This window comes from Mesoplodon mirus (assembly GCF_964341445.2).
Source record: "Mesoplodon mirus genome assembly, contig: HAP1_SCAFFOLD_1348, whole genome shotgun sequence".
Lineage (NCBI taxonomy): Eukaryota > Metazoa > Chordata > Mammalia > Artiodactyla > Ziphiidae > Mesoplodon > Mesoplodon mirus.
Window position 1 is genome coordinate 1 of NW_028294761.1, and position 27,088 is coordinate 27,088.

Consider the following 27,088-nt stretch of genomic DNA (forward strand, 5'->3'; position numbering starts at 1 on the left):
GCAGATTTGCTAGATTATCAGTAATTTAAAAATTTTTTTTCTCCTTTTAGTTGCACGAAGCACAGGATCGACGTACAGAGGCCATGAGATGTGCTGAGAAGACGCAGGATCACATCCAAAAGTACAATTTAAAGCAGCACAGAAAATAACTTAGTATAAGTATAGAGCAGATAAGCAGTATAGTATGAGAATTATATCAGTTATGACAATAAATACATCATTGTGAAGCTGGGTAAACATTTCAGCTTTGAGCTATTTTGAAATGCATAATTTTTCTCCATTATTTCTAAATTTTTCACATTATCCACAGAACACAACTAGAAAACGGCACAATTGCCAAATCATCTACTTTTCAAAATTCTAAGAACGTATGTAATTGAACCTGCAGGTGTTTGTTCAGAAACTGTGTGGTATTTTAAAATCTATGTGTGAGAGTAATTATTTTAAAATATGCATTTTAGGCTTGAAATTGAAAATGCCAAGTTAAAAGCTACAGTCAAAAAGCAAGCGGACAAAATTGAAGAGCTTCAGAAAAACCTGTTAAGTACAAGTTCAGTAAGTCAATCTCTTAATTTCTGTCATGCTGAAAAGGAATTTTAATTTTTTTTACTAGTAATATGTAAGAATATTTTGGAAATATGAAAAGTCTCATTGATAAAAGAGTTTATTTTTATATTGATACTACTTGCTACTGGTAGCATAATTCCTCTTTATAGAGGAAGTTGACTGAAATAATAAAATTGATTTTTATAGTAAGACTTTAATTAAAAAGATGGTGACAGTCCAAAAGCAATATTTTATATATACCACATTTTGTTTATTCATTCATCTGTCAATGAACACTGTGATTTTTCCACCTTCTGGCTATTGTTAATAATGCTGCTATGAACAGTGGTACACAAATATCTGTTTGAGCCCAGAAATTTGAGTAATGATTTGATCTAGAATTCTGAACTTCCCTTGTAATCTAAACCCTCCAGTGCTATTTTGAGAATGAATTACTTTTAATGTTATAGTTCATTTTCTTTATCAAGAAGGAATACTAGGTCACTATGCAAGCATTTTTCTGAAAGGAATGTATTTTTTCCTTTCTTGGATTTTATTTTACTTTATTTTTTTAAAGATTTTTTTGATGTGGACCATTCTTCAAGTCTTAATTGAATTTGATACAATACTGCTTCTGTTTTATGTTTTGGTTTTTTGGCCAGGAGGCATGTGGGATCTTAGCTCCCTGACCAGGGATCAAACTTCCTGCATTGGAAGGCAAAGTCTTAACCACTGGACCTCCAGGGAAGTCCCCCTTTTTTCTTTCAAAAAAGAAAAGAGATGCCAGTGAAAAAGTAGAAATGGCTGCTCAATCAGGGCCTTACATAGTAACAGGTGTTCCTAGCATAGCAAGTTCAGGAACAATTTTTCTCCCAGACACTTGAGTTAATCAGCCTTTCAAAGGTGTAACAGCCAGTCTCAGAAAAGACTGATATGTAATCCAGGATTCCAATTTATCAATGTATAGTGAAAGCTATGTAACTATTGACCAAGCAGAAAGGTTGGTAAAATCTCCTGCCATTTATACTCTCCTTTGTAGGGGAAGCTACCTATGATTTAAAAAATCAGAAGATTCTATTGTGAACCCTAAGTTGGAGGGATGAGGTAGATGCACCTACCAACTCGTTTCTTTCCATCACAATAGTTAGATTCATGCAGTGTCATTATACAGATATACCTGTCAGGGGGACTAGAACATTCTATTGACTGGCCCTTCTTGTGTTCAAAGAAACATTGAAAATTATTTTTTCTAGACTTGATATGCATTAGTCACATTGTATTAGCATACTTTTCATACAAGCGACAATACAATATGTTGACAAAAGGAGTGTCATGTGAATGAGAGTGCCAGATGTCCCCTTACATTGTCAAACACATCTATTCGGGTATCAGAAATTGAAAATTTTGTAAGGATACCCCACACTGATTAAGCGTATTAAAAAAAATAATGAGGGATTTTCTGTAGATTCCTATAGAAATGAGTTAGGATTATGACATAGAATTATTGGCCACTTTAAGGTCTACACAAATCAAAAATTTAATGAGAGAGCTTTTCACCAACTCAGTCAGTAGCCCTGGCTTCTCCTAAAGTTCTCATCTCAGGAATCCCCAGGCCAGAGCCAACCTGAGTTAAGATATATGGTCAGCACAGTGTTGAGATGAAGAATCTGGGCTGGGAAGAAGAGAGAGCTCTAGCTGACTCAAGACTCCAAACAATATAGTTGAGTATTCACCTGAAAGGAGTGTCAGAAGACTTCCATAAGGTCAGGTCTCTATGGAGTAGGAAATCATTCAAAAGAAAACAAGGGCAGGGACTTCCCTGGTGCAGTAGTTAGGAATCCGCCTGCCAGTGCATTGGACATGGGTTTGTTCCCTGGTCCAGGAAGATCCCACATGCCGGGGAGCCACTAAGCCCATGCACCACAACTACTGAGCCTGCACTCTAGAGCCTGCAAGCCACAACTACTGAGCCCATGTGCTGCAACTACTGCAGCCCACGTTCCTAGAGCCTGTGCTCTGCAACAAGAGAAGCCACTGCAGTGAGAAGCCCGCGCACCACAGTGAAGAGAAGCCCCCACTCACCTCAACTAGTAAAAGCCCACACGCAGCAATGCAGATCCAATGCAGCCAAAAAAAAAAAAAAAGAAAGAAAAAAGAAAACAAGGGCAAATAATTGAAAATCTGATCCTTGTGAAAAACTTTCGCATTATAAAAAAAATAAAGACAAAGTATGCTGGTCAACATCCTAAGGGTGAGGCTGCCCCCCAAGATTAGAAAATAACACTACACTCAAAGTAACACCAATAAGAATAAACATAAAGTGTCCAAGAATAGCTCTGTACAAGGATAATCCTCACTGAGTAATGGCTCATGAGTGTGGCTGAGGATGTTGTCTATGAGGAGCAAGAAGAGGGAGAGAAAAGTACAGGTGATCTCAGCAAAGGGGTCAAGGCTGGAAAGGCAGGTTAGGGAATCTGGTACGAAGCCTTGAGATGTAAGGAGCCCTGAGAGAATTTAGAAAGAGGATTAGAAAGGGTCAAGGACTGAACATCAAGGGTTACTGTCATTCAGACTGAGGTGGGCTCAGAGGAGCAGAGGCAGAGTGTGGTCATGTTCGCGGTTGCTGCTGAGAAGTGAAGCAGGGTAAGGACTGAAGAAGAAACGGTTCTTGATGACCCTCAAAACTTTTAGTGGAGTTACAAGATTGAAAGTCAATTTAGTGTAAAAGAAGAGAATAAGTGATGAAAGATGAATCATGGATGAGACCATGCGTTAAAGAATGTAAGAGTCACAAAAGCCCAGGACCAGATGGCTTCACAGGCGAATTCTATAAAGCATTTAGAAAAGAGCTAACACCTATCCTTCTCAAACTCTTCCAAAATATAGCAGAGGGAGGAACACTCCCAAACTCATTCTATGAAGCCACCATCACCTTGATACCAAAACCAGACAAGGATGTCACAAAGAAAGAAAACTACAGGCCAATATCACTGATGAACATAGATGCAAAAATCCTCAACAAAATACTAACAAGCAGAATCCAACAGCACATTAAAAGGATGATACACCATGATCAAGTGGGGTTTATTCCAGGAATGCAAGGATTCTTCAATATACACAAATCAATCAACGTGATACACCATATTAACAAATTGAAGGAGAAAAACCATATGATCATCTCAATAGATGCAGAGAAAGCTTTCGACAAAATTCAACACCCATTTATGATAAAAACCCTGCAGAAAGTAGGCATAGAGGGAAATTTCCTCAACATAATAAAGGCCATATGTGACAAACCCACAGCCAGCATCGTCCTCAAGGGTGAAAAACTGAAACCATTTCCACTAAAATCAGGAACAAGACAAGGTTCCCCACTCTCACCACTCTTATTCAACATAGTTTTGGAAGTTTTAGCCACAGCAATCAGAGAAGAAAAGGAAATAAAAGGAATCCAAATCGGAAAAGAAGAAGTAAAGCTGTCACTGTTTGCAGATGACATGATACTATACATAGAGAATCCTAAAGATGCTACCAGAAAACTACTAGAGTTAATCAATGAATTTGGTCAAGTTGCAGGATACAAAATTAATGCACAGAAATCTCTGGCATTCCTATATACTAATGATGAAAAATCTGAAAGTGAAATCAAGGAAACACTCCCATTTACCATTGCAACAAAAAGAATAAAATATCTAGGAATAAACCTACCTAAGGAGACAAAAGACCTGTATGCAGAAGATTATAAGACACTGATGAAAGAAATTAAAGATGATACAAATAGATGGAGAGATGTACCATGTTCTTGGATTGGAAGAATCAACATTGTGAAAATGACTCTACTACCCAAAGCAATCTACAGATTCAATGCAATCCCTATGAAACTACCACTGGCATTTTTCACAGAACTAGAACAAAAAATTTCACCATTTCTATGGAAACACAAAAGACCCCGAATAGCCAAAGCAATCTTGAGAAAGAAAAATGGAGCTGGAGGAATCAGGCTCCCTGACTTCAGACTATACTACAAAGCTACAGTAATCAAGACAGTATGGTACTGACACAAAAACAGAAAGATAGATCAATGGAACAGGATAGAAAACCCAGAGATAAACCCACGGACATATGGTCACCTTATCTTTGATAAACGCGGCAGGATAGTACAGTGGAGGAAGGACAGTCTCTTCAATAAGTGGTGCTGGGAAAACTGGACAGGGACATGTAAAAGTATGAGATTAGATCACTCCCTAACACCATACACAAAAATAAGCTCAAAATGGATTAAAGACCTAAATGTAAGGCCAGACACTATCAAACTCTTAGAGGAAAACATAGGCAGAACACTCTATGACATAAAGCACAGCAAGATCCTTTTGGACCCACCTCCTAGAGAAATGGAAATAAAGACAAAAATAAACACATGGGACCTAATGAAACTTAAAAGCGTTTGCACAGCAAAGGAAACCATAAACAAGACCAAAAGACAACCCTCAGAATGGGAGAAAATATTTGCAAATGAAGCAACTGACAAAGGATTAATCTCCAAAATTTATAAGCAGCTCATGCAGCTCAATAACAAAAAAACAAACAACCCAATCCAAAAATGGGCAGAAGACCTAAATGGACATTTCTCCACAGAAGATATACAGACTGCCAACAAACACATGAAAGGATGCTCAACATCTTTACTCATTAGAGAAATGCAAATCAAAACTACAATGAGATATCATCTCACACCAGTCAGAATGGCCATCATCAAAAAATCTAGAAACAATAAATGCTGGAGAGCGTGTGGAAAAAAGGGAACACTCTTGCACTGCTGGTCGGAATGTGAATTGGTACAGCCACTATGGAGAACGGTATGGAGGTTCCTTAAGAAACTACAAATAGAACTACCATATGACCCAGCAATCCCACTACTAGGCATATACCCTGAGAAAACCATAATTCAAAAAGAGACATGTACCAAAATGTTCATAGCAGCCCTATTTACAATAGCCCGGAGATGGAAACAACCTAAGTGTCCATCATCGGATGAATGGGTAAAGAAGATGTGGCACATATATACAATGGAATATTACTCAGCCATAAAAAGAAACGAAATTGAGCTATTTGTAATGAGGTGGATGGACCTAGAGCCTGTCATACAGAGTGAAGTAAGTCAGAAAGAGAAAGACAAATACTGTATGCTGACACATATATATGGAATTTAAGAAAAAAAATGTCATGAAGAACCTAGGGGTAAGACAGGAATAAAGACACAGAACTACTAGAGAATGGATTCAGGATATGGGGAGGGGGAAGGGTAAGCTGTGACAAAGTGAAAGAGCGGCATGGACATATATACACTACCAAACGTAAGGTAGATAGCTAGCGGGAAGCAGCCGCATAGCACAGGGAGATCAGCTCGGTGCTTTGTGACCGCCTGGAGGGGTGGGATAGGGAGGGTGGGAGGGAGACACAAAATGGAGGGGATATGGGAACATATGTATATGTATAACTGATTAAATTTGTTATAAAGCAAAAAAAAAATTAAAAAAATGTAAAAAAAGAAGAAATAAACTTTTTGATAGTAATAATAAAAAAAAAGAATGTAAGAGTCCAGGCCTTCCCTAGTAGTGCAGTTGTTAAGAATCCACCTGCCAATGCAGGTTCGAGCCTTGGTCCGGGAAGATCCCACATGCCGCCGAGCAACTAAGCTTGTGAGCCACAACTACTGAGCCTGCGCTCTAGAGCCCGCAAGCCACAACTACTGAGCCCATGTGCCTAGAGCTCATGCTCTGCAACAAGAGAAGTCACTGCAATGAGAAGCCCATGCACCACAACGAAGAGTAGCCCCTGCTCACCACAAGTAGAGAAAGCCTGCATGCAGCAACAAAGACCCAACACAGCCAAAAATAAATAAATAAAATTAATTAATTAATTAAAAAAACAATGTAAGAGTCCAGTAGCGGGGGTGAGGGAGAAAAAGGATGAGAGAAAAAGCTACAAGAATCAAGAAGAAGTTACTTTTTTTTTTTTTTTTTTTTTTTTGCGGTACGCGGGCCTCTCACTGTTGCGGCCTCTCCCGCTGCAGAGCACAGGCTCCGGTTGCGCAGGCTCAGCGGCCATGGCTCACGGGCCCAGCCACTCCAAGGCATGTGGAATCTTCCCAGACCGGGGCACGAACCCGTGTCCCTTGCATCAGCAAGTGGACTCTCAACCACTGCGCCACCAGAGAAGCCCGGAGTTACATTGTTATTTAGTGTATAGAAGACTTAAACTTTATTTAAAGAGAAGAATTGTTAATAGAAATGGAGAAATTGAAACCTATGGAAGAATGCTTACAGAGAATGAAAGGCTTTATCTTGTGTTGGAATTTTTCAAAGATTATATTAATAAGATGTGATTTAGCAAGACCTGGAATATCTTAAACCACTGATGAAAATGTTTCTAGGGCATCTTTAGAAACTAAAACGTAAATATAACCACTCCTTAAAAAACTTTCACTAACGTGTAAAAACCTCTGGGTTATTTATTTACTTATTTATTTTTTATTATTATTATTTTTATTTGGTTGCTCCAAGTCTTGGTTGCAGCAGGAGGGCTCCCCAGTTGCAGCAGGTGTCCTCCTTAGTTGTGGCATGCAACCTCTTAGTTGCGGCCTGCATGTGGGATCTAGTTCTCTGACTAAGGATTGAACGCAGGCCCCCTGCATTGGGAGCACGGAGTCTTATCCACCATGCCACCAGGGAAGTCCCAAAACGTCTGTTTTTAACAAATAAATTTTGGCAATTTAAATTCTAGAAAAATGATGAAAATGAAAAATCAATATAAGCTGTTTCAGGAAAAGTGATTATTTTTGAAATCGTCCTTATTGGCATCAGGTTTATAAACTGTGTTTCACTATAAACGTATATTACTCATGAACTCATGAGAAGTAATATTTTTAAGAAAGAAGAGTAAGTCTCTAGGTTTTAAAAAATAATTTAAAAAATTTTTTTTGAGGATGAAAAGGAGCAATTAAAGAAATATATTGAGTTAAAACGGTCTCTGGAATATAGTTTGGATCCAGAAATGAAGAAAAATAGTGAATTAGAAAAAGAGATTACTGGGTAAGATTTTAATATTTCTGATAATTTCAACAATTAATTGATTTAACTATAATTTTGTTTTATTAAAACCTTAGATACAAATTCCTTTTATATGTGTATATTCATACTTAAATCATCCATCCTATTTAAAAGTTTACTTTAGAAACTCACAGCACAATCTGAAACTGTTTTGAGTGCCCCAGTACTACAGTTCCTCTTTAATGATTTCTAAAACAATAACAATAGTGTGCCTTGCATATAGTAATGTCACTCTGCTCTTCATCATCTACCTTGAATTTTTATGTCTGCAAGATATCTTTGCTCTTTTTGGGTAATCCTGCCTTCTTTTAGTTGTGTTCTTCCCCTTCAGCGTTCAAGTATTTTAATATCTAAAAACCTATTTGTGTCACTGTTTAACAACATCAAAAACTATCTTGATTTTGCTTATGTTTTCTTTCTGCTCTAAAAGTTTAGTTCTAAAATATACATACAAAAACATATGTATGACTTAAAGAATAATAAAATTAATGATCATGTTTTGACCACTCAGATTAAAAAAAATAATAAGAGTGTTTCCCAATGTCTGTGATGCCTCCACATGGCTTCCTTTCTGGTTATTTGCTGAGCACAGTTAGCCCTCAGCTTCCACAGATTCAACCAACCTCAGATTGAAGGTATTCAGGGGGAAAAAATTCCAGAAAGTTCCCAAAAGCAAAACTTGGATTGGCCTCAGGTGGCAACTATTTCCATAGAATTTATTTACATTGTATTTATAACTATTTATTGTATTAGGTATTATAAGTGATCTAGAGATGATTTAAAGTATACAGGAGTATGTGCTTAGGAGGACTTGAGCATCTGTGGATTTTGGTGTTGTACTTATGGTTCTTCCCTGATTCTCATTAGTATTTTTCTCTCATTTAATTTTCTCTACATTGCTTGGCATTTTGTTAACATTGTGCTGGGCAAGATTTCTAGATCTCTTAAAACAGCTTGAAGGGACTGGTACACATTCTCTCTCTGCTGATTTCCTTTTTTATGAAGCTCAGCCTGGTTTTCTTCTCCATCAGCTCAGACGCCAAAGACTGTTCTTTCTTGTTTCTTTTTCTATTTTGAGTGAGTGAGTGTCGATGATTTTTTGTGTGTTATTTCTTTGCTTCTTGTAGAGGCTGTGGTCAGTAGGTACCAAAATGTCTTTTTGTGTCTTTTCAAAACATTCATATATGATATGCTCTTCTTCTTCAGCTTGGATACTGATGTCTGGTTTATAACTAGTATTTAATAATAAGTTAGTATTTCATATTAACATACTAAAAATGGATACTAATAACAGCTTCCTTATAAGAACCGTATAATATATGTATACACATACTATATTAACTCTTTACTTAGCATGTGTCGTAAAATTTTTCTTCATATTATTTACCTAAGATTATAAGTTAGTTATTATGCTTTCAAACCATATTAGATTAGAACAGATGAGAAAGGATTATAATTTATAGAGTTTATTTTATATGATAGAACATATATCTGTTTAAATAGTTATTAATTATCTACTCTTAAAGAACTTGACTTATTCATTCTATGCATTTCTACAGACTTAAGAAACTCTTAAAAATGCCAAGAAGGAAGTTAAATGAATATGAAAATGGAGAGCTTAGTTTCCATGGAGATTTAAAAACCAGTCAAAGTGAAATGGATATTCAGATTAATATGCTAAAACATAAGGTAATTTTTAATCAGTTTTGGGACCCAAAAGCCATTTAATTGGGGGAAATATAAATCACTCCATGCTTTGAGCAGTGAAACATAGATTTGTCTCTTAATTTTTTAGACTTGATACCAGTAAAAAAGACAGCTTTTTCCTATATAATTTTTCCATAAAAAGGGCACACTGTTGACTGTTTGTGTCTTGAACCATGGCTAGTGATCTGAAGCTGAGCAGCACACCATTACCCCAAAGCATCCATTATTTTTTGGTGACAGCTTTATTGAAATATAATGAACATACCATGCAGTTCACTCATTTAAACTGTACAATTCAGTGACTTTTAGTATATTCAAAGAGTTATACAGTTATCACCACAATCAATTTTAGACCATTTTCATCACCCTAAAAAGAAACCCTGTACTTTTTAGCCATCACCCTGTGCCAGTTTTCCCTTCCTCCTATTCCCAGCCCTAGTACCACGACTGTACTCCCTGTTTCTATAGATTTGCCTATTTTGGATATTTCATGTCAGTGGAATCACAGAATATGGGGTCCTTTGTGACTGCCTTCTTTCATTCAGCATAGTATTTTTAAGGTACATCTGCTTTGTAGCGTGGATCAATACTTTCTTTTTATTGCTGAATAATACTCATTTGTATGGACATACCACATTTTATTTATCCATTCATCAGTTGATGGACCTTTGGGTGGTTTCCACTTTTTTGGCTATTGTTAATAATGCTGCTATGAACGTTCATGTCCAAGTTCCGGTGTGAACATATTTTTTTCATTTCTTTTTGGAATATACTTATGAATGGAATTGCTGTATCATATGGTAACTCTGTTTAAACCTTTGAGGAACTGCCATACTGTTTTCCAGAGTGGCTGCACCATTTTACATTTTTATCCAAAGTGTGTAAGCATTCCAATTTCTCTACATGCCCGCCAACACTTGTCATTACCTGTCTTTCTGATTATAGCCATCCTAGTAGGTGTGAAGTGGCATCTCTTGTGGTTTTGATTTGCGTTTTGCTGTTGACTAATAACGTTGAGGCACTTTTCATGTGCTTATTGTCTATCTGTGTATCTTCTTTGAAGAACTGTCTATTCAACTTTTTGCCCATTTTTAAGTTGGATTGTCTTTTTATTATTGAATTGTAAGAGTTCTTTTTGTATCCTAGATACAAATCTTCGATCGGATATAGGATTTTCAAGTATTTTCTCTCACTCAGGAGCTTGCCCTTTCCCCTTCAAAACATGGTGTCCTTCAAAACATGGAAGTCTTTAATATTGATGAAGTTCAGTTAGTCGATTTTTGTCTTTTGGTGTCATATCTAAGAATTGCCAAATCCAGTCATGAAGATAAACACCTGTGTTTTCTTCTAAGACTTTTGTAGTTTTAGCTCTTGCATATTGACTTAATTTCTACATATGGTATGAGGTAGAGGTCTAATTTTATTCTTTTGTATGTGGATATTCTGTTGTCCCAGTACCATTTGTTAAAAAGACTATTCTTGTCTCATTCAATTATTTGGCACTCTTACAATCAGTTGGCCGTAAATGTGGGGCTTTCCTTTTACATCCTCAATGGTAACGCATTGATCTATATGTCTGTCCTATGCCAGTATCAAGTCAGATTTTATGAGAATTCTTTCTTCGTCATCTTGCATCTTACCAGTTGTTTTATGTAATAATAAAAAGTCAGTGTAGTGGAATGTCTTTAACTCTACTTCCGTGGAGGTTTTTTGCCTCTTGAAGGAGCCTGTGGCCAGCTTATGCCTCACTGACCCCATGACACAATGGGAAGTAGGTTTACAAAGGTAAAGTCCACTCCTTTTTTTCTCCCTCCATTCAGACCTTTAGTCTCTCACCCAGTGCCTCCCACTTCACTCCAGTTTCCATCAAATCTTGGTCACGAGATCCGCTGACTTCGTCTGCTATCTGCTTCATTATGTTTAGCTCATTATAATTCATAGGCTCATCCATAGGTTTCACCATCTAGGAGAAGATTAAGTCTGGGCTGTCAGCTTTCCTCATTGGAAGTCTCTCTAAGCCATCATGTTGCAATTCACAATTAAATCATCTTTTGATGTGGTTCTTGTGTATAACACTCATGCTGATCTTGTTCTTGACATAGATCCTGCATTCTCAGAAACCACAGTTCCCTGTATCTACCTTCTTTGATTGAAAAAGAAAGAGATGCATAGCTGTACTTTATAGCTTAACACATAATGAATAGAATAACTATTTCATCCCATCCAAAGAAAAATTTTTAAGAGTATAGCTGTTAAAAACCAGGTAGGGCTTCCCTGGTGGTGCAGTGGTTAAGAATCTGCCTGCCAATGCAGGGGACAATGGTTCGAGCCCAGGTCCGGGAAGATCCCACATGCCATGGAGCAACTAAGCCCATGCACCACAACTACTGAGCCTGCACTCTAGGGCCCGCAAGCCACAGCTGTGGAACCTGTGTGCCACAACTACTGAAGCCCATGCACCTAGAACCCGTGTTCCACAACAAGAGAAGCCACCGTAATGAGAAGCCTGTGCACCTCCACAAAGAGTAGCCCCTGCTCGCCGCAACTAGAGAAAGCCTGTGCACAGCAACGAAGAGCCAACACAGCCAAAAATAAATAAAATAAATAAAATAATTTTTTTTAAAAAGGTAATAATTTATCTGGGACAAATAATAGATTAGTAATTTGAATTTCAAAGTTTCAAAGCCAGTTTGTATGATATAGAGAAGCACTGTGGTACAATGTAAAAATGAGATATCCTACCTTCCCTTACAAACAAGCTTTAAGTAAGGTAAAGGAAAAATTATATTCTGCCAAAGGACATTCCATTTGTTTTACTACTGAGAAGATTAAAAATGCTTCCATGATGTTTTATTTCCTCTCTGAGGAAAGGACAATGAAGATTGAGTCCTAGATTAATAAATATTCAAAGTTGCCTATCCCTTAGAATTTCAGTTAATTGAGATGAGGTAAAGAAGTCTGATTTTGGTAATTAAACTGACGATTTCTAGTTGTTTTTCAACTATTACACTTCATATGTCTCCTTGCTTACCAATCTTCCTTATCTTCAAACTTGAGGGGAAATTCTGAAGAGGCATACCTGCCTATTTGTAAGAAATTGTAAGTGAAGGGAACCTGCCCAAAACTTCCTCCTGAATAGTTCTTAGGTCTTTCTTCTAGTTATCTGCTTCTTCTCATCAGCATTGTTTGTCATTTTAAATTAATCTCAACGTTTATTAGATTCCAGTTTATAGGAAACCAATTCCTACTGTGTCTAAGTTATGTTTCTTATTATCTCTTTTTTTCATCCACTTTTCTATCTGTTTTTTCCTAAAAATCTCCTCAAAGTTTAGGAGCTGAAATAAGCAACGTTTATTTTGTTCACAATCTATACTTAGGAAAAGCATAACCAGGACAGCTGGCCTCTCTTCCCCTCAGTTGGAACACCTACCCTGAACACCTAGGCTCTCTTTGTGGCCTGAGCTTCCTCACAACATGGGGCTGGGTTCCAAGGTTAAGAGCCAGGCAGAAGCTGTGTTGCCTTGTCTAACCTCGCCTTGCAATTCACACAGCATCTCTTTCACCATATTCTGTTCATTAGGAATAAGTCACTTATGCTTGGCCCATAGTCTACCTTTATTTATGGGATAATTTTTTTCAAAGACTTATGGATACATTTAAAAACCAGCATAAACTACCCACCGGCCACAATTTTTATATTCCTTCCACATGAAGAATACACTTATCCCTACTCAGTTCCCCCACAAGTCTCAATTGTTACGGTGTCAGGCTCAGGCTTGAGTCCAGGATCTTACCATCTTTCACCAGGTACGGATGGGGATGAGGCTCCTGGGTGTGGTTTCTAGAGTATAGCCCCTTGAGTACCAATCCTCTCAGTACGAAGACTTGAGAACTAAAGGGACAAATTTTCTGCCACCCACATACCCAACATTCTGTTAAACTGCTAAAGACTCCCCCATTCAGAAATGGAAAATGGAAGACATGCTGTTCCATAGCAGTTCTGCAATACAGCCTGATATCTGCTGCCAGCTCTGTGATTAGGACTTAGTCCCGACCATGGAAGTGATTCTCCTTTGCTGTACCCTCTGAGCTCTTTGTTCTGTCCTTTTCATAAGAAATGACCTGTGTTTGCAGCTGAGTAGTGTTTCCCAAGCCAGCAAGGGAAGAAAATGACACTGAAACCTGGAGGAAGGGGGACTTACAGAACTTCTAAGAAAATCCCAGAGGCCTCTTCTCATTTTGTACTGTCTTGGTCTCTGTTAATGCAAGCTAGCAAGCAGTGTTTTTGCTACCACAGTTCTCTTTAAAGCTTTGAATGTCCTGTGAATTTTATTGGGGTTCATGACATTGGAAAAGCTACCCTCCCAAATCTTTTTGAGATAAGCTCTTCCCCTTGGGCTTCTTGTGAAGCTGTTGTAGGACGGTAGGACGGGAAACTTTGTAGGATGATGCCTTTAAAATTCTTATGCTTTTTTAAGATCCTTAAAGGAATTTGAGGCACCAACTTAAGTCTTTCCAGGGTGTTAATAAAGGGTTCTACAGTCTTGGCTTCATCTTTAGACCATGTTTTCCTGGCAGCACCCTAAATCTGATCTTAGCCCAGAAGCTATTTCTCTGTTTTAGCATTATTTGGGCATGTGGAGATGCTGTAAATGGGATACAGATATTTGAACCCAATGAGTCCTGGATCCTTTATATTTAATAGTCTTTTTTTTAGCTTATCCCTCTCATCAGTTTTACTTTCAGCTGCTTTGTAGCTAGAGTCCCCCTCCCTCCAGATTGCAGTGTCATTTTCTTCCCTTGCCTAGAAGCTGTCACCTTCAGCCTCTTCAAGGGCCGTCAGGCTTCCATTAACAGTCTTGCGAAGCCCTGAGAATTTCGTGAGATGTGTCCAAGAATTTGTAGACATGTTTTTTTTTTTTTTCTTTTTTTTGCGGTACGCGGGCCTCTCACTGTTGTGGCCTCTCCCGTTGCGTAACACAGGCTCTGGACGCGCAGGCTCAGTGGCCATGGCTCAGGGGCCCAGCCGCTCCGCGGCGGCATGTGGGATCTTTCCGGACCGGGGCACGAGCCCGTGTCCCCTGCATCGGCAGGCGGACTCTCAACCACTGCGCCACCAGTTTCAAAACATGTAGACATGTTTTTAAACTACCACATCCACTTGCCTTGTCTGACCAAATAATCATTCTGTCTAAAGGGAAGTAGTTCTTCCCAACTCAGTGTCCTTGAAATTCCAGCAAGTTTTTTTGTTTGTTTTGTTTAGTATGTTCTCTTATTCTGTGGAAAGTAACAAAGCATTGCAAGAATTAATGGCATTTTTTTGTTCAGAAAAATGTATGGATCATCTCGCTAAACTATGACACTGGGAGATGTGATTTCTCCTTAACCCTGCGAAGCATTTCTCCTTGGAATGCAATTCAAATTAGCATAAAATATTTGTAGTTCAGAAAAAAGGCTTATGGCATTAGAAGCCATATTTACAAGACTCATTAGAGTCTGATTTTCCGAGTCTTATTTTGGGAGGCATTTATTAATTCAGCCCTAAATAACTCAATATGATATCCCTAAAACTTTAAAAATCATGGAGGGTTAAGATGGGAGTGGGGAAGGAGTAAGAGGCTTTCTACTAAGAGGTGACTTATAGTCATTTTATGGAGGAAAGACATGAAACAATAGAAGAATAAAAGTATAAAATCAAATGCAAATTTTGTGTAACAATGATGACAGTGAAGGATATATATTTGTGGCTCTTGGTGGTTTGAACTTTTTTCTTCATTTTCTTAGTAATTCAAGGTCCTACACGCTACAATATAGACACCATTTTATTGTAACTGAATTTATTTTAAAAGTTGATACTGGTTTTGAGTTAGGCTATTTTCAGTCTACGTCCCTAATTACCAAGCGATTTTATTTTATTCATGCAGATTGATGACCTTACAGCAGAACTGGAAACTGCATCTTCAAAATGTCTACATCTTGGTGCAAAAAATCAAGTTCTTCAACAGGAGTTATTATCTATAAAAGTAATGCAAAAGAAATGTGAAAAACTAGAGAAGAATAAAAAGAAGTTGGAACAAGAAGCAGTGAACCTCAGAAGTCATATAGAAATGAATATGATAGAACACAGTCAAGTAGAGCAGTATAAATGGGAGGTTGAAGAAAGATCAAGACAGGATATAATAGAAAAATTAAAAGAAGTCAACCTATTTTTACAGGTTAATTTTTTGATCTGTAATGTGCTTTAATTCACTTCACTATAAATTACATTTCGGATGTATACATTTTATGTGTTTCTTCTACTTCCCTTATAGCAGTTTGTTTTGTAAATTTCTGGAAGGAAAGTGGCATTTGTTTCTCCCTTTAACTATTTCAGTTTCCATCATTATTCTCACTAACTTGATCTTTCAGAACGATTCTCACTAGGGAATCATTTTATTTTTAAGACCAACTGGTATAAAACAAAACTATTAGGATGAAAAGAAAATATTATGATTTAGAAATTGTACTATACTCTTGGATTATTCTTAGCTGTATTGTTCAATTTAAAAATTTTAAAATTGATCCTATTATTCTTTGAATTATCAGATTACATGAGTACGAATATAAGAATGATCCAACTTTAATTTTATAATTAAGATTTAACTCAGTTTACATTGATGATAAATATTTTTAAAGTTCAGCTTTTTTTTCACATTTAAAATTGCTCTCTGAATCATTGACACAAAACTGAAGGGAACAAATATACTATAATTATTCAGGTTATAATTATTTTAAACATGTATGTTTTTATTTGACTTTAGACACAAGCAGCATCTCAAGAAAACTTAGAGCAGTTAAGAGAGAATAATAATGCTTCAATAAGAAGTCCAATGGAACTCAGAATTAAAGATCTGGAATCTGAACTCTCCAAAATGAAAACTTTTCAAGAAGATTCTACTAAAGCAGAGTTGGAAAAATATAAGCAACTCTACCTCGAAGAACTAAAAGTTAGAAAGTCATTGGCAAATAAACGAAACAAGTAAGTCAAAACGTAGAATCATAGAAAATAAATTTAAATTTAGCTCATTAATTTGCCTCTAAAGCATAATTTTTATTGAGCCAGGTTCATGAGATTAGTAGGAGTGAAAGCTAACTAGATAGTATAACTTTGGAAAATGATGTTAGTAAGTGAAGTCACCTTTAAAATGTGAGTCCAGTTTTCATCTCCCCACCTTTTTGTTGGTTTTACATAACTTTATTTTTTATATTTTCATATATTGCGTTGGCCAAAAAGTTCATTTGTGTCTTCCCGTAAGATGTTACTGGAAAAACCCAAACGAACTTTTTGGCCAACCCAATAGTTAACCTGATTTAGTCTTTAAGCTAAGTGTTTTTGAAACTTTGTAACTGAGATAAAATTTCTTGTTGGAATTCCCGTAAATAGAAATATTAACGAGTTTAATTATTTTTTGGAAGATTACCGCTTAAACGCAAAGCGTCACATTCTAGCATTTGGTAAATTTACTTTCTTGATTATGATCTTTGGTATCATCGCTAGAGGGCGCCCTGAGACAAACTACTGTATTTGAAGTTTTTCTACTCTACATAAAGGCATGCTTGTGAAATAAGGGGAAAGTAACAGAGGGGCGAAGGGCCGTATAATTCACAAAGTGTCTAAAAATAACACGGTGGCCTGCGTGAGGGTGTGCGTGGAAGAACGCAAGGGCAGATCCCACCCCCAGTGCCTCAGTAACAGTGTTACCGGTACCTGTCCGCAGCCTGTTAGGAACCGGGCCGCACAGCAGGAAGTGAGCAGTGGACGAGCCAGCAAAGCTTCACCTGCCGCCCCCCCATCGCCCCCCGTCGCTCGCATTACCGCCTGAACCATCCTGACAACCCCCATACACCCCCATCCATGGAAAAGTTGTCTTCCACGAAACTGGCCCCTGGTGCCAGAAAGGTTGGGGACCGCTGCTCTAGATTATTCCTCAGTGCCGAATGCTTAATTCCTCTGAGGTAATGAGTGAAATGTGTATACAGGGGTGGTGAAAGCAAATGCTTGAAAATGTCTTTGAGGGATGGTTTGTTTTTTCATCCCTGAACTGGTTTACTAAAGGTGGGTATCTAAGTGCAGCCATCGCAGAAGGCAGCAAGCGTCACCTGTTAAGCCGTCTCCATCGCTGGCGCCATTTCTCTCCTCTCCCGACTCTGACTGACTTGTTAGTTAAGGATCCCCCAGACACATATATACTTCTTTAGAACAATTTTACACCTAGAATTGTTTATAATAGGTCTTCTCTGACCCATTTTCAGTGTTAAAACGTGGTTTAATGGTTCATTCCATTTACTATTATGGCAATTTAAAAAATGCAAATCATTTACGAATCATTTAGGGAAAATGCAATGAATGAAATTGGTGTTTTGCCATCTTCCCAGGACTAATGAGAGTCTGGCAGAGGTCAGTACCAAACTGCTGGTGGAGAAACAGCAGAACAGATCTTTACTCAGCACTCTTACTACGAGGCCAGTCCTGAAGCCACCTTGTGTAGGAAATATTAATAATAGTTTAGTGCTCAATAGATATCTTACTCCAGGAGAAAACTTAGAGATTTCTACCTCAAGCTCACGCCCTTCACATGAGAGCATGGAGATGTACTTGACCAAGGTTAGTTATACTATCCTTTTTTCCTTGGGTTTCAGATTTCTGATAATAATTCTTGTTTTTAATTTGGTGAAATTCTGAATTGTTTATTTGACTTACACACACGAAGTAAAAGCCATAATTAATTGTGCTAATAAAGAGACAGAAATTTTATGATTTTTTAAAGTCCCTGGATTTCTCATTTTCAAGAGAGATTTATCATGAACTTTATTCAGTAAATGTAATTAAACTGACAAATTTTAAATTTCTAAAAACTGCAGTTAAATCCTATTTTAGAAATTAAATATTATTGCCTAATAACCAAAGATATACCTTCTAGTTGATTTCAGTTTGGCAATGGTTCATAATCATTTTCAACTTTTGCTGCACCCTAGTTTTTCTACCCGTAAGCATAAGTGAATGATTGGCATCCAAACACTTAACCATATATGGATTTTTTTAATTTAAAGGAATCCTAGAAAAATCCTTTTTGTGAATTAAATAGACTTGCAGCACTAAATAGGTTAATTTCTGTTTTTAAGTTAAAATTTTTTGTCATTTTCGTACATGAGAGTGCATCCTTAATTGCTATTTTACTTAGAGCATTTTTATTGAATTTTTATAAAATGTCTTGCTGAGCAATTGTAGAACATTTCTAAATACGTAAATAAAGCAAATATTTAAACTTTTAAAATGAAGTCCACTTATGTCTCTATCTTGCCATCACCTGGATGAATGATGACTATGATGGGGAGTCTTTAAATTGCAACTGGTTTTCATTGTGTATCATTGTTATTAAAATATGCATCTCACTCAGTGCACACGGGGTTATGGTTTTGATGGTGTTTTCATGACGTTCTTGATGCAGAGAAAAGTAGGCCTTGTTAAATGAAGTCTCAACCTGTTTTCTCATTTGGCTTCACGTCGTAAGAAATCATAGAAGAGCAAAGCTAAGGTTTCTTAGACAGTGCTGTGGCTAAATTGGGTCTAAGTGCTTCAGAGCCATGAAACTGGACTCCAGGGTCGAAAAGAAAATGCATGTCAAGCCCTCTGTCAGTTGCTAAGCATGATGTAAACTTAGAATGTTCCCATGAGTTGTCACCCAAAAAATCAAACAATGTATCATTTTACAAGATGAAGATGAAAGAGTGTGTGAATGCAAAAACAATGTGAGAGAAAATTTCTGCGGGAATTTTTTCCTTTAATTTTTTTGGAGGAAAGAGGCGTTTATTTTTTTAGTAATTCTAGATAAATCGAAAAATAGTTTATTTTAAACTCCATGTTGTAGTTACTAGGTATACATAGTTCCCTTGTGGGGTCTTTGCCAAATCGTGCTGGTTTGAATAAGAGAGATTGAAGAGCACTACTTAACTCTATCAAGATGCAAAGACGTCTCCATAATGACTACAGAATGCCGCGGAAGAGTTATTATACAGTTGTTGTTCACATAATTCTTAGTAAGACTTACAGAAAGAAGGTGCCTTCTGGAATTGCTAGGAATATAATTATTTCTACTAGGAAAACGTAAAATAATACTATGAGAGGTGTTAACGTACTGTCTAAAATGATAGAAAGAGGTGGGTTTTTGGATGGGACATGATAAAACAATAGCCTTCTAAAGGTTTTAGCTATGATTCTACAAAGTAAAATGTTAAAAATGGCATTAAGATTGCATTTGTTTATCATTCTCCTTTATTGGCAATGTTTTAACATTTTGGACTATTCCTACTGTGAAGTTTTATCTTACTCAGCATTTTCCCCTAACTTTAAGGAAAATAATTATAGCAAAGTACTGCTCTAGGTGTGTGGTTTCAGTTGTGCTGGTTGTAGCAGCAAGCTTACTCCATGTACCTAACACAGATTTATTACCTCCCTCACCAGTACATGAAGTTCAGTCTTAGCAGTTGATACCATTGTGGGGGTAGGAGATTACTACGTATCTGTCTTGCTAATTTTACCCTCAGTTTTCACATTCTAGTTAATTCTGGGATGTTTGGTCCTATATATCAGAAGTAATTTTACAGTTTTTTTCAATTGTGTTATTTAATTATATTATTATAAAATACAAAAGGTTAACATTAGCCAAAATAGCTACATCACTGTTAGATTTTCTTGCACATAGAATTTTTTCAAGAACTGAAAAGTTAAAAACTATTCCAGACAACTTTATAACAGACACAATCTCACTGGTTTAAAGATTTTTTTATGTTCAAGAGTTTTTAGGTATTTGTGTGCCGAACACGATGCATGGCCACAGTAGTTAATAAATGCCCTTTAAATCTGTCTTAAGTAGGAGGATTACATTTTACATTGACTGATTTTGGACTTTTGGTGCATTACTGACACTTTGAAAATTTTTCTAATGATTTATTTAAGTAATTTAAAAAATTGTTCAAATGTCCATTCAGTTTAGCAACTCTCTTTCTAAATGTGGTCATACAAACGCACTGAAGCTAAAACAATTAATATTCCTAAGACTTTGACTTTTTATATGACACAACATTTTGTGTCTCACCAGAATATTGAGTCACATTTCTTTTAAAAAAAATAGGCCTCGTGTTTACATCACCAAGGCAGTGCCTATCCACTCTTGAGTTTTAACTCTAATCAAATTACCACAGTAGTTGAGCTAGTTTCTCATAAGGCACAGGCAGAGTTCAATAAACTTGTTTATTGTCTCAGTTTATTATATCAGTATAATCCTTCTTGTTCCCACTTCATTTTGTCCACATGGACAAATGAGTAGGCATTTTATCTTTTGAAAGATAGAGGTAATAGTTCAACTTCTTAACAGTTCTTTTTCTTTCATTCATTTTTTTTCCTGTACTTAGTTTTTCAGCTCTTTGATCTACAAATTCTTCCTCAGTTCTTCTCTCTGCAGCAAAATATAGGTACTTAATATCTACAGACTGCCAAGTGTAATTTCCTTCATACCTTAGCCTGTTTACAATTGGATAATGAATTGAAGTGGTTTAAATGACTTGATTTTATTACATTTTCGTGACACTTAAAATGAGTGATATCAACTTTTAAAAGTATCAATAATTACTGAAAATAAATTAACTTTGGAAATGAGTGTGCATGTGTATGTGTGTGGTGTGTATATATTTATCAAATTGGTCTTAAAAAGAGAGTGCAACATTATTTTCCAGCCTGCAGTCTCAGATATAATTTAACAGTAATATATTACGGTTGGGTGAACGAGCACATACCTGTTGTGCTTCATATTGTTACTGGCTTCACTACGTTTCTTTCTAAAATGTTCCTTTCACCTTTCCCCTACTTTATAGTGGGGGTTGTCTTGAACAATGTACATTAATTATAAAGTCAGGGAAGAAGAAGAAAACGTTCCCTCAGTGTCGTGTGGTCCTCTGCCTTGGAGCTGTGGTGGGTAGGTGGCAGATGACACTTCTCTTCCCCTTCTGAGTTCAGCACGTGGGAGTCAGCAGCTGGAGATCAACTAAGGAGCTTTGTTACTGACACATAACTAACGAATTGGAGGACGTGCTTTAGGTGTGCAGTCACAGTGGGCCTCAGAATACTTCATCCCAAATTAGGCCTAAGGGGAGGAAGCAAATGCTTGACCCCCGCCCCAGGGCAGGCTGCTTACTGCAGGCATGAGAGCAGACCCCAGTTCCCGGTGCTGAGGGCACACACACCTTCTCAAAGAAGAGATTTGGAAGCAAGCAAGCACTTCTTAGTTCCTTCTCCCAAATTCACGCATTGGGTAAATCTCCCCTCCTCTCATGAGGAGGGTAGGAGTGTAAGTCTTCACGTTGAAACTTTAGGCCAAGGAATTAGCCTGTACTTTCTGACTGGATTTAAATTCTAATTGAGATTACACTCATGTTTTTTGTACATACAAACTAATGATGAGAGATTGAAGTATGCTAGATGGTAAAGAGAAATCTGTTTTGTGTTTTAAATTTTGCCATAAATAACCCACAACGTGGATAACTCATTTGTTGACTCATTTCGGTAAACCAAGTTTTATTTGGAGGAAACGAATATCCTTTTAAAGAAGAATCTCCTCAGGCTTCCCTGGTGGCGCTGTGATTGAGAGTCTGCGTGCCGATGCAGGGGACACGGGTTCGTGCCCCGGTCCGGGAAGATCCCACATTCCGCGGAGCGGCTGGGTCCGTGAGCCATGGCCGCTGAGCCTGCGCGTCCGGAGCCTGTGCTCCGCAACGAGAGAGGCCACAACAGTGAGAGGCCCGCGTACTGCAAAAATAAATAAATAAATAATAATTTAAAAAAGAAGAAGAATCTCCTAAATTTTGGCTTGTGTGATTCAACTAAAGATTTTCTCCTTCAAGTTCCCTGTCCTCTGGTTAAAAAACAAACAAACAAACAAAAAAAAAATCTGTGCTTTATAAATTAAATATATTGACTGCTACTAATAGGAGTTATGATAATTTATTCTTGTTCATGCCTTTGAAACATATAATTTAGTTAGAAAGCTACTATTTCATGTCTCATGCATCAAACGTTATTGAGCTACATGACAAAGTTTTACATATTCATTTTCTCTGAGTTATAGTTAAAAATCTATGTGTTTTTTTTTCTTAATCTGAGGAAGTAGCTGGCGTAGAACTCTCTCTAGACTCAGCGAGAAGGCCGTTGGCTTTGTGACACGTTGGCTTTGTGACAAAGTCTCTCTGACCCTTTGTTACCTCTTTTGTAAAATTAGGGACTTTGACTAAATCAATGACTCTCATACCTTAAAAAATTTTCTTTCAAGGAAAAGAACCTTTCTTTTTAAAAAAAAAAAAATTTTGCATGAAACTGTATTATATAAAACAGAGACAAATATAGAGCTGTTTAGCTAAAGGAGTGGCGGAGACCTTGAAGCTGTGACTTCTTTTTCCTTCAGTCCTGCAGTGTCCTCAGTGGGGGACCTTCCATTACTATGGGACATAGTTTGGAAACTACCAGTTGTGAGAGAATCCTTCTAACTAAAAATCTTTAAAATTAAAACTTGCTGATATATTGTTTTCCTGTGTATAATTTTCTCACCTTTCTGTGTTTTTGTTAAATGGAAAAGTTTAAAGAAAAATGCAGGTGTGTTCTCCTTATTATTTATTTATTTTTTGCGGTACGCAGGCCTCTCACTGTTGCGGCCTCTCCCGTTGTGGAGCACAGGCTCCGGACGTGCAGGCTCAGCGGCCATGGCTCACGGGCCCAGCCGCTCCGCAGCATGTGGGGTCTTCCCGGACCGGGGCAAGAACCCGTGTCCCCTGCATCGGCAGGCGGACTCTCAACCACTGTGCCACCAGGGAAGCCCTGTTCTCCTTATTAATGTTCGACTTCCAACTACTTCCTCCAGGTGAACATGATCTTCACCTAGAAATCAACATAAGCGTCTTGGAAGGACATATTGAGGAAAAGAGCTTTTGGGGGAAAAGAGAGTAATCTTACACGGGTCATTCCCTAATTCAACTCATGTACAAACGTGACCTACATTTTGCAGTGTTTATTAATGGTAATACAAAATTATTTCAGTAAAGGCTTCTTCCTTCATCTGTTATGAGTTATTAATTTCACAAAACCTGTCTAGTCATGTTGTCACATTATTCATTTCATAGGGCCTCTCTACAGTGCTGTTGTCAGAAAAGTGTTATGGAAAACAGTCTCTGAAAATATTGGGAAACCTGCTAGCCAAAAAATTTGTCTTCGCACCTAAAATTTACAAAGGCGTTGGCTATCATGATATCCTTATCATCACAGTGTTTGTCATGTTCAGTATACTATTTGAGACCCTGTTTAGTGAGAGGGTGCCTTTTATAAGAAAGATTTTTAAAAGGACACTCTAGGTGGAGACACTTGTAATACAGTTTGAAATGTTCCCACACATTTCATAATTAAGTAGATAACTATAATTAGTCAAATGTTTCAAAAAGTTGGCCCTAATTTCTAGAATGGAAACAAAGTTACAGTTAAAGAATTATGTATTGTTTTCCTTGTTTCTAATTCTAGAAAGTCATGAATCAGAAACTGAGTTTGAAAACTGGCTCTAGCCTCTACTTTTCCTTTCTTCAAGCAGATTTTCTGAAATAAATGTTTCAGTCCTAATATAGACAGCAAAATACCTTTACTTAATTTTTTGCCCGTAGAATTTTGACATGACATTACAACGGAACCATTTTCTCCATTTTATGTATTTAAGATTCTATGTTGAAAAATTATTACCATAGAACATACCTTAAAATTTTAGTTATATAGAAGTGTAAGAAAGGAAAACTCATTTTAAGGAAAGATCCATTAGAGTAAAAAACTGATTAAACTTTTAGAAAGAGCAATTTTTCTAAGAATTGCAAAGTAATGCATTCATTGTAATATATATATGACTTTAATCGTTTAAACTTGTTTGTACCAATAAGATCAAATATCACCCTCTGAAATTATGTATATTCAGTAGACTGATATTTATTGTACTTTTTATCCGATTAATCTAAATAACATTACATATATATGTTCTTTATTATCTAAAATCAAAATAAGTAGGAATTTATTTTATTTTATTGATGTGATTATTTTTCTATTTAAGCAATCCTCAAATTAGGTCTAGTCTCTAGAAGTATTATTTAAAGGCCACATTTCATAAGCTATACATCATTCCTACAAAAATGTCTCTTGTCTAACTTAAATAATATTTGACTTATTTCAGATGTGGCAGGAGATGGAAAAAATATAACTAGAGTACTAGAAAAAGGTATGTTGCTGAAATTTATGAATTAAATTTAGACATTGATTTCTGAAATAAACTGTAAATATTCAGTAGTAAATGGCATCTCTTTCCATTGTTTGGATGGCAGATACTATTGATAGGTTAAATATCTTATACATATCTAATGAAAAAATGTGAAAGAATGAACATTCATAATGAAAAATATCCTGATTCCTCATTTATTCATCATGTTCCACAGCTTTAAAAAAAAAATCTCAAAAAGTCTATGTATTTCTTTTTATTTCTGGCTATATCCTTCCTCTCTGCTTCTGCCATCCCTGTGGAACTGTCAACCTGCACACTGACACTATTAGAAAACATGGGGTTTATCAACTTCTCAAGTTTCTGGCAGTGATTAAGGCCAAAAAACCCAGACTCAAGCAGTCACGTTCGTGTAGCTGTCACTTAGTGGCTGACATTAAAATTTCCTGTCATTGACTTTGTCATTGGTTTATCTTTCGCTCTCAGGAAAAAATTCCAAATTCCTTATCATGGAATAAAAACACCCAAATCAGTTTGGGTCCTGCCATAGTATTCAGCCTTATCTCTTTACTACCTTCCTCTGCCCCTTTGCTCTACATCCAGTCAAATAGACTGCTTGCAATCCCACAGGTGCTCTTCCTCACCTTTAGTCTTTGTATTTGCCTCTTCCCTCCATCTCCCGTACTTTTCCCTTGTCCTTCAGGTATCCACTTACATACCACCTCCACCAAAAAGCTGACAGTATTGACACAAAGCTGGGTGTCACTTCTGAGTGTTCCTTATACCCTCTTTTATACCTGTCATAGTATTTATGACTCTATGGAAATTGCCTGTTTGTCTGTTTTTCCAGTTTATAGTATGATTTTTCAGGGTGGACTGTGTCACCTTCATCTTGTAATTTCAGTGCTTGTTACAACACCTTAGCAGATGGTTGTTGAGTAAATGAATGACGAATGAGAAAGCCAGAAGCTCTGATACTCAGCCACAAGAGCAATTAATTCATCGTGCAACCACAGGCAAATTATATACTAGTAATCTTGTATTTTGTGTTATGTCGTGTATAGATACTTTTCATTCTTCTGAACGCTTAGAAAGGTCTCAGGTTTTTTTTTACTAACTTATATTTAGTTAACTCAAGTATTTTAGGTAAAGAATGTAATCCTTTCTTTTTCTTTTCAGCTGCTGCTGAATTGAATCAGCATGCTATAGAGCTTCTCATCTAGGAGCTACTGATGAGTCAAATCTAAATCAAGATCTAGTTTTGAAAACATCACGAGGATATGTACTGATTTTGAAGAAAGATTATATGATCTAAAAGATAAATAGTAAAAATTTCCCTCCTGGGTTGTTTGCATAACATTTTAGTTGTTTCCCATTAAACATGATGTGAAAATCTGGATTAAAGGAAAATATTCTTGTATTATATGTGTATGATGAAAATTTATATAGTATTTTAAACCATGTTTCTCTGCATCTAACTTAATTTTAATCAGATTTTGTGAATCAAAAAACTGTTGAGTTTTACATACTCAAACTGAGCCCTGATACCAGCACCCAGACAACCAAACTTGTCATTGATATATAGTGGTGTTGATTGATAGCTTTTTTCTATTTCCAATTTTATCACTATATATAGACCTAAAGATTTAGACAGACATCATTTGGATATACTGCTGCTATGGCTATTGTCAATGTTTTGGGGTTTTTTTTTTAATATTATTTATTTTTGAGTGTGTTGGGTCTTCGTTGCTGCATGTGGACTTTCTCTAGTTGGGGCTAGCGGGGGCTACGGGCTTCTCATCGTGGTGGCTTCTCTTGTTGCGGAGCCTGGGCTCTAGGCGCGCGGGCTTCAGTAGTTGTGGCATGCGGGCTCTAGAGCACAGGCTCAGTAGTCGTGGCGCACAGGCTTAGTTGCTCCATGGCATGTGGGATCTTCCCGGACCAGGGCGAACCTGTGTTCCCTGCATTGGCAGAAGGATTCTTAACCACTGTGCCACCAGGGAAGTCCTTATTGTCAATGTTTGGATGTATTACAATTGTTCTAGTGTCATGAAACTTAGTATATATAACTTTAAACACTGATTCATAGATCTTTCCTCATGGAGAAATAAAATTTGCCTAAGACTTTTCACCTTTTCTATTTATTTACTTACTTACTTTTTGGAAACAGTCTTAGAGAAGAGTCCCAAGCACCAGACTCAAACAGACATTTTCCTAAAACTACCATATCTCCCATATATTGTCCTAATGTAACATTTATCTTTCCTAAATGTCACTTGTTCTCCCATAAGTGCCCTTCCCTCCCCCCACCAAGAAGTCATGTTTTTCAGAAGATGCCTTTCTCCTACTCCCTGTCACTTAAGTAGTATATAAGCCCCCAGTTGTAGCCAGCCCTTC

The 27,088-nt window shown here is 37.0% G+C and overlaps 1 protein-coding gene across 7 annotated transcripts; it reads left to right on the forward strand.

Moving 5' to 3' along the window:
- Positions 1-53: 53 nt before the first annotated feature.
- On the forward strand, positions 54-26,782 carry LOC309797990 (ankyrin repeat domain-containing protein 26-like). 7 transcript variants are annotated; one of them, XM_082646345.1, is made up of 9 exons: positions 54-121; positions 462-555; positions 7,531-7,637; positions 9,215-9,344; positions 15,287-15,577; positions 16,163-16,380; positions 17,778-18,006; positions 24,650-24,694; positions 25,871-26,779. In XM_082646345.1, the coding sequence occupies exons 1-8, from the start codon at positions 84-86 to the stop codon at positions 24,674-24,676; spliced, it is 1,134 nt and encodes a 377-aa protein (XP_082502471.1). In that variant the 5' UTR covers positions 54-83; the 3' UTR covers positions 24,677-24,694; positions 25,871-26,779. The 7 variants fall into 7 exon arrangements, with proteins under 7 accessions (XP_082502471.1, XP_082502476.1, XP_082502472.1 ...); XM_082646350.1 differs by lacking the exon at positions 17,778-18,006 and having other exon boundaries at positions 25,871-26,782; XM_082646346.1 differs by lacking the exons at positions 24,650-24,694; positions 25,871-26,779 and adding an exon at positions 23,309-23,405.
- Positions 26,783-27,088: the final 306 nt, after the last annotated feature.

Excerpts from the sequence above, each read along its gene's own strand:
- LOC309797990 (XM_082646344.1), top strand. The coding sequence starts at position 84 with ATGAGATGTGCTGAGAAGACGCAGGATCACATCCAAAA. Across the intron at positions 122-461 it reads ACGCAGGATCACATCCAAAA|GCTTGAAATTGAAAATGCCA; the intron begins GTACAATTTAAA and ends TATGCATTTTAG. Across the intron at positions 556-7,530 it reads ACCTGTTAAGTACAAGTTCA|GATGAAAAGGAGCAATTAAA; the intron begins GTAAGTCAATCT and ends ATTTTTTTTGAG.